At 49.4% G+C, this 7,500-nt stretch overlaps 2 protein-coding genes across 4 annotated transcripts in view; one reads left to right on the top strand and one right to left on the bottom strand.

The window, feature by feature from the left end:
- The window catches only part of entr1 (endosome associated trafficking regulator 1), a 13,371-nt gene extending 10,146 nt beyond the window's left edge, over positions 1 to 3,225 (top strand). For all 3 annotated transcript variants that reach the window (XM_061072383.1, XM_061072386.1, XM_061072385.1), the window contains one exon: positions 2,918 to 3,225. In XM_061072383.1, coding sequence (XP_060928366.1) covers positions 2,918 to 2,996 — 79 coding nt within the window. In that variant the 3' untranslated portion in view covers positions 2,997 to 3,225. The remainder of the gene's footprint in view (positions 1 to 2,917) is intronic.
- ccdc180 (coiled-coil domain containing 180) lies at positions 3,125 to 6,279 on the bottom strand. Its single transcript, XM_061070954.1, has 9 exons — positions 6,211 to 6,279; positions 5,909 to 5,997; positions 5,747 to 5,802; positions 5,523 to 5,632; positions 5,031 to 5,180; positions 4,845 to 4,922; positions 4,675 to 4,770; positions 4,240 to 4,320; positions 3,125 to 3,194 (listed from the first exon to the last, which is right to left on the bottom strand). Exons 1-8 carry the CDS (start codon positions 6,277 to 6,279, stop codon positions 4,258 to 4,260), a joined length of 711 nt encoding a protein of 236 aa, XP_060926937.1. The 3' UTR covers positions 3,125 to 3,194; positions 4,240 to 4,257.
- Between the last annotated feature and the right edge of the window lie 1,221 nt (positions 6,280 to 7,500).

Genomic DNA, 7,500 nt, shown 5'->3' with positions numbered 1-7,500 from the left:
GTGTGTGTCTGTGTGCATGTGAACAACAGACAGGTGTCAGTGTGTGTCTGTGTGCATGTGAACAACAGACAGGTAGTGTGTGTCTGTGTGCATGTGAACAACAGACAGGTGTCAGTGTGTGTCTGTGTGCATGTGAACAACCGACAGGTAGTGTGTGTCTGTGTGCATGTGAACAACAGACAGGTTGTGTGTGTCTGTGTGCATGTGAACAACAGACAGGTAGTGTGTGTCTGTGTGCATGTGAACAACAGACAGGTGTCAGTCTGTGTGTCTGTGTGCATGTGAACAACAGACAGGTAGTGTGTGTCTGTGTGCATGTGAACCACAGACAGGTAGTGTGTGTCTGTGTGCATGTGAACCACAGACAGGTGTCTCACCTATGAGACTTATCCATTGTACAGATAACGTGAGATTAATAAACTTTGCTCATTAAACCATAAACGAGCTGAAAGATCCATCAAATAAAAACAGCAGACAGTAACTGGACCTGTCTCTCCCTAACCTGTCTCTCTCTCTCTCTCACCTGTCTCTCTCTCTCACCTGTCTCTCCCTCACCTGTCTCTCCCTCACCTGTCTCTCCCTAACCTGTCTCTCTCTCTCTCTCACCTGTCTCTCCCTCACCTGTCTCTCTCTCTCTCTCACCTGTCTCTCTCTCTCACCTGTCTCTCCCTCACCTGTCTCTCCCTCACCTGTCTCTCCCTAACCTGTCTCTCTCTCTCTCTCACCTGTCTCTCCCTCACCTGTCTCTCTCTCTCTCACCTGTCTCTCCCTCACCTGTCTCTCCCTCACCTGTCTCTCCCTCACCTGTCTCTCCCTAACCTGTCTCTCTCTCTCTCTCACCTGTCTCTCCCTCACCTGTCTCTCTCTCTCACCTGTCTCTCCCTCACCTGTCTCTCTCTCTCACCTGTCTCTCCCTAACCTGTGTCTCTCTCTCTCTCACCTGTCTCTCCCTAACCTGTTTCTCTCTCTCCCTCACCTGTCTCTCCCTCACCTGTCTCTCCCTAACCTGTCTCTCTCTCTCTCTCACCTGTCTCTCCCTCACCTGTCTCTCTCTCTCTCACCTGTCTCTCTCTCTCTCACCTGTCTCTCCCTCACCTGTCTCTCTCTCTCTCTGACCTGTCTCTCTCCCTCACCTGTCTCTCTCCCCCACCTGTCTCTCTCTCTCTCTGACCTGTCTCTCTCTCTGACCTGTTTCTCTCCCTCACCTGTCTCTCTCCCTCACCTGTCTCTCTCCCTCACCTGTCTCTCTCTCTCTGACCTGTCTCTCTCTCTCTCTGACCTGTCTCTCTCTCTGACCTGTCTCTCTCCCTCACCTGTCTCTCTCCCTCACCTGTCTCTCTCCCCCACCTGTCTCTCTCTCTCTCTGACCTGTCTCTCTCTCTGACCTGTCTCTCTCTCTGACCTGTCTCTCTCCCTCACCTGTCTCTCTCCCTCACCTGTCTCTCTCCCCCACCTGTCTCTCTCTCTCTGACCTGTCTCTCTCCCCCACCTGTCTCTCTCTCTCTCTCTGACCTGTCTCTCTCCCTCACCTGTCTCTCTCTCTGACCTGTCTCTCTCCCTCACCTGTCTCTCTCCCCCACCTGTCTCTCTCTCTCTCTGACCTGTCTCTCTCTCTGACCTGTCTCTCTCCCTCACCTGTCTCTCTCCCTCACCTGTCTCTCTCCCCCACCTGTCTCTCTCTCTCTCTGACCTGTCTCTCTCCCCCACCTGTCTCTCTCTCTCTCTCTGACCTGTCTCTCTCCCTCACCTGTCTCTCTCTCTGACCTGTCTCTCTCTCTCTCTGACCTGTCTCTCTCTCTGACCTGTCTCTCTCCCTCACCTGTCTCTCTCCCTCACCTGTCTCTCTCCCCCACCTGTCTCTCTCTCTCTCTGACCTGTCTCTCTCTCTGACCTGTCTCTCTCTCTGACCTGTCTCTCTCCCTCACCTGTCTCTCTCCCTCACCTGTCTCTCTCCCCCACCTGTCTCTCTCTCTCTGACCTGTCTCTCTCCCCCACCTGTCTCTCTCTCTCTCTCTGACCTGTCTCTCTCCCTCACCTGTCTCTCTCTCTCTCTGACCTGTCTCTCTCTCTGACCTGTCTCTCTCCCTCACCTGTCTCTCTCCCTCACCTGTCTCTCTCCCCCACCTGTCTCTCTCTCTCTGACCTGTCTCTCTCCCCCACCTGTCTCTCTCTCTCTCTCTGACCTGTCTCTCTCCCTCACCTGTCTCTCTCTCTGACCTGTCTCTCTCCCTCACCTGTCTCTCTCTCTGACCTGTCTCTCTCCCTCACCTGTCTCTCTCCCCCACCTGTCTCTCTCTCTCTCTGACCTGTCTCTCTCCCTCACCTGTCTCTCTCCCTCACCTGTCTCTCTCCCCCACCTGTCTCTCTCTCTCTCTGACCTGTCTCTCTCCCCCACCTGTCTCTCTCTCTCTCTCTGACCTGTCTCTCTCCCTCACCTGTCTCTCTCTCTGACCTGTCTCTCTCTCTCTCTGACCTGTCTCTCTCTCTGACCTGTCTCTCTCCCTCACCTGTCTCTCTCCCTCACCTGTCTCTCTCCCCCACCTGTCTCTCTCTCTCTCTGACCTGTCTCTCTCTCTGACCTGTCTCTCTCCCTCACCTGTCTCTCTCCCTCACCTGTCTCTCTCCCCCACCTGTCTCTCTCTCTCTGACCTGTCTCTCTCCCCCACCTGTCTCTCTCTCTCTCTCTGACCTGTCTCTCTCCCTCACCTGTCTCTCTCTCTGACCTGTCTCTCTCCCTCACCTGTCTCTCTCCCCCACCTGTCTCTCTCTCTCTCTGACCTGTCTCTCTCTCTGACCTGTCTCTCTCCCTCACCTGTCTCTCTCCCTCACCTGTCTCTCTCCCCCACCTGTCTCTCTCTCTCTCTGACCTGTCTCTCTCCCTCACCTGTCTCTCTCTCTCTGACCTGTCTCTCTTCAGTCAGCTGCTGGGAGAGGCGGAGACTCTTCGTCTCGTTTCTCATCTTCTTCGTTCTATAGATAAAATCTCAGAGTGTTGAAGCTGCGATGGACACGAGGACAGAAAGCTGCTTCGATGACATCACAGCCGCAGGTTGCTGATTGGATAGATTCTGTTTCAGTGCAGACACCTTAATCAAAAATGATGATGTCATGACGTTCATTCTTCAAATGGAAACTTTATTAAACAGTTTGTTTGTCTACGATGATCCCAGGTCAGGTTCTGTTCCATCATGTCGCTGTAAAACAATAAAACACACATTCATAACAGTCCTGTGTGGACCTGTCTATAACCTGAACCTCCACCTGTATGGACCTGTCTATAACCTGAACCTCTACCTGTGTTGACCTGTCTATAGCCTGAACCTCCACCTGTGTGGACCTGTCTATAGCCTGAACCTCCACCTGTATGGACCTGTCTATAACCTGAACCTCTACCTGTGTGGACCTGTCTATCACCTGATTCTCCACCTGTGTGGACCTGTCTATAACCTGAACCTCTACCTGTGTGGACCTGTCTATCACCTGATTCTCCTCATGTGTGAACCTGTCTATAACCTGATTCTCCACCTGTGTAAACCTGTCTATAACCTGATTCTCCTCATGTGAGAACCTGTCTTATCACCTGATTCTCCACCTGTGTGGACCTGTCTATCACCTGATTCTCTACCTGTGTGGACCTGTCTATCACCTGATTCTCCACCTGTGTGGACCTGTCTATCACCTGATTCTCTACCTGTGTGGACCTGTCTATAACCTGAGCCCTAACCTGATTCTCCACCTGTGTGGACCTGTCTATAACCTGAGCCCTAACCTGATTCTCCACCTGTGTGGACCTGTCTATAACCTGAGCCCTAACCTGATTCTCTACCTGTGTGGACCTGTCTATAACCTGAGCCCTAACCTGATTCTCCACCTGTGTGGACCTGTCTATAACCTGAACCTCTACCTGTGTGGACCTGTCTATCACCTGATTCTCCTCATGTGTGAACCTGTCTTATCACCTGATTCTCCACCTGTGTGGACCTGTCTATCACCTGATTCTCTACCTGTGTGGACCTGTCTATCACCTGATTCTCCACCTGTGTGGACCTGTCTATCACCTGATTCTCTACCTGTGTGGACCTGTCTATAACCTGAGCCCTAACCTGATTCTCCACCTGTGTGGACCTGTCTATAACCTGATTCTCCTCATGTGAGAACCTGTCTATCACCTGCGTGGACCTGTCTATAACCCGATTCTCCACCTGCGTGGACCTGTCTATAGCCTGAGCCTCCACCCACCTGCTGGTCATGCTGGTGTTAGAAGAGCAGCAGTAGACGGGCGACTTTGCGACGGTTCACCAGCAGCGACTGGTTCACCATCTGACACAGAGACAGAGGAGAAGTGGGTCAGGGTTCCTCAGAGGACAAACGTTGTTGACGTGGACGACTATGATGTGTTCATTAAAATAATATTGATGCATCCTGATACATTGGGTTTTTTAATGATCATTTTAAAAAACTCTCCTTTGTGAATGTGAACTCCAGCCAGAGCTTCTCAGGTCGTTATACTGAACAACTGAATCAAACACAATTAAAGTCTTTTTTTCAATCAGCAAATAACTGCACAGGAGGAAGAGAAGCTTAGTGCAAACAACTGTAAACAAAGGAGGCAACACTCCCTGAGGGGGGGGTGTGAGAATGAACCCGACCCAGAGGTCAGAGGTCAGAAGTTACCGTGGCTATGCCGTGGATCAGTCTGTGGACGTCAGGTGGCAGCAGGAAGCTGATCTTCTCCAGCAGGTGGCAGTATTTCCTGAGCACACCTCTGATCTACACACACACAGCTGTTAGAATGTGACCCTGATGAAACCTAAGTGTTGACCTTTGACCCTGAGGAAACTCACCTGCTGGATGCACTGACTCTCACATTCTGTCAGTTTGTGTTTCAGCTCCATGATTCTCTTCTTCTCGTCCTGCAGCTGCTGCCACACACATCGTATTCATATGTTAAACAGATCAGAATCAGAAATATAATATGAATATATAACATATAACATAGAAACACTTCTATCTGTATACTGTGTGTTTACCTGCAGGCAGAAGGGACGTGTGGGGGGGTCTTCAGGTGTCTTCGGTTGGACGTTCTCTTCCTGTTGGACGTTCACTTCCTGTTGGACGTTCACTTCCTGTAGAGACGAGGTGATTTCCCGACTGATAGACATCACCTGAGCATCACACACCTGAAGCAGTAGAGGGCGGAGCCTGTGAACGTGTGTGTGTATCACAGAGTGTAAATAAACATGGCTGACATGACATCTCTATCGCCCCCTGGTGTCTGGCTGCAGTACAGGTCATAAACCTCCTCCACGTTAGCAGACGGGACATGGAGCAAACTAAAGAATCAAAGTATTCGTTAATTGAATGTTTGTTAAGATGTTTCTGTCGTTTCAGTTTCTGATCAGTTTGGGTTGAATTCGTCATGATGACAACTGAGACTCAGGATGGTTGAGAGTGTGTGTGGGCGGAGCTTCACTTCAGGAGAAGTATAACATGTTGAACTGTGATGTATGGATATGTTCTACCTGACTGAGACGTGTCAGCTCAGTTTCCAGCTGCTTCAGAGCCTCTTCATGTTTTTTCCGCCTTTTCTCCGTCAGACGTTGGATGACGTCAGAGCTCGGACAGTCGACCACTGAAAGAAAGAGGAGGAGCTCCGGCTGTGATTGGTCGTCACACTCTCACTCCGATTTCATATCAAACTGAGTTTCAGTGGAACGTCTGAAGTTCTTCATCATTAAATACGAACCCACAGTGTGTGGAAGACTGAGGACATCATCAACATCATCATCCACCTGCTGCCCCCTGCTGGACAAACAACACAACTACCTGAGAGACACAACAATGTCAAGAGCTTGAGACTGTCTCTAGCTGTCTGTCTCTACACCTCAGTGTCTATGTGCCTGTCTACCTGCTGCACTGTGTGATGCTGTCCTGAGCAGACAGACAGTCTGTCCTTGTGTCACTTTGTCCAGAGAACAGAGACCTGGACAGCTGGACCTACAGACACAGAGAGACACAGTCAGACAAAGCTCCATTAACCCGTTGATACACAACATGGGTCAAAAGTCCCCGGCTCAGTTTCATCTTTGCAGTGAATGAATTTCTTCATTCAGTATTTGGAGAAAGCCTGAGACTGGGAGCTGTTGGTGGACGTGGGCCAGCGGCTCCCGGTCCCATCACATATCATCTACACTACCACCATGATGAGACCTGAAGCTCTGGTCCAACACCCTGCTCCTCGCCTACTTGGTAGAACTGACAGAACCCTGTGAGGAACATGTTGAGGAACAAGAGGAAACGGCTGCGATGAGGCAGAGCAACAAGACTGGAGAGCAGTAGTTTGACCTCTGGAGGTCGGCTGCAGGAGCTTCATGCCAACATCCACCATGACGTGGCTCAAAGATCTGGGCTCCATGGACAGGTCCTGCTCCAGACCATGACAGAAACATCACACACTGCAGAGCTCTGGATCAGGAGGAGAGATCCCAGCTGGGCCCCAGGCCGGCCTCAGAAGAGGGGGTCTGGGGATTAAAAGGCTGAAACACCTGAGGGACGCTAAGGTACTGAAGACATGTCCCCAACATCCGCTGGTCACGAACATCTGATTACATCAACGAGCAGAAGGCATTCATTAGTGCGGCAGAACGTTCATTACGTATTCTCCATCTTGTCTTATTATTAAAAAGGAAAAGTGTTTAGTTCAAAAAGGCAAAGAGGTAACGAAACGTGGTTTCATAATACTTTCATAGTGCCGCCATACAAGCCAGTAGCCTCACAGCCTCTCAAGCTCCACCTGTATCATTGATCACGAGCCGAAGCACGTGAGCGCACTGAGGTGCAGAGTCATGTCCCACGAACACATGCTAACATCCTCCTTAGAACATACAAGGGATATTCAACTCTCGGCCTATCTTCAGGTATTCCCCAGTTTACTTGTTTTGATCATCACAAATCCCTATTTGATTGTTTCCTTTGTTACTTTTTGAATTAAAGTCATTTTTGTATCTCTACCCTTCTAATGCACAACATGGGTCACGCATGACCGGCATTCATTTCCTGTTTTATTTCATGCATGAGGGTTTCAAATGTATTTTATCATTTAATATTCAAACTGTTCATTAAATATCTTGTTTTTGATTAACACAAATCATTATTTTGCTTTCTTACTTTATAAACAAATGTAAATTGTGTATTTCTACATCACTTTTACACACACACTTGTACAGTCTGTAATCACTACAGGACATCTGCCATTCATTCCACACATCTGATGCATGTGAGTCTTATTTTACCATCCACTACTAGTGAGAAAACAAGCTAACAGCTAGTTAGCTTCTTTTCTGACTAGTTAGCCATAACAATCAACAAGATAAAAGTCCAAATATAACAGTTTATACTTCATAGACGGATTGATATGCATTTGCTTTTCTCTATCCAGAGCTTCAGTCTGGCTGCTCGCATCATGTCAGACTCACGATTGACATGGTCACAAAGATGCTG

This window comes from Limanda limanda, chromosome 5 (assembly GCF_963576545.1).
Source record: "Limanda limanda chromosome 5, fLimLim1.1, whole genome shotgun sequence".
NCBI lineage: Eukaryota > Metazoa > Chordata > Actinopteri > Pleuronectiformes > Pleuronectidae > Limanda > Limanda limanda.
The sequence above is the reverse complement of the archived record's forward strand: the minus strand, read 5'-3'. Positions and strand labels throughout refer to the sequence as shown.

Bases quoted from the DNA above. Each gene is read 5' to 3' on its own strand.
- ccdc180 (XM_061070954.1), bottom strand. From the start codon at position 6,279: ATGTTCCTCACAGGGTTCTGTCAGTTCTACCAAGTAGGCGAGGAGCAG. The intron at 4,923-5,030 runs GTAAACACACAG...TGTGTGTGGCAG, and splicing joins CACGTCCCTTCTGCCTGCAG to CAGCTGCAGGACGAGAAGAA. The intron at 4,321-4,674 runs GTAACTTCTGAC...TCTCTGTGTCAG, and splicing joins TGATCCACGGCATAGCCACG to ATGGTGAACCAGTCGCTGCT.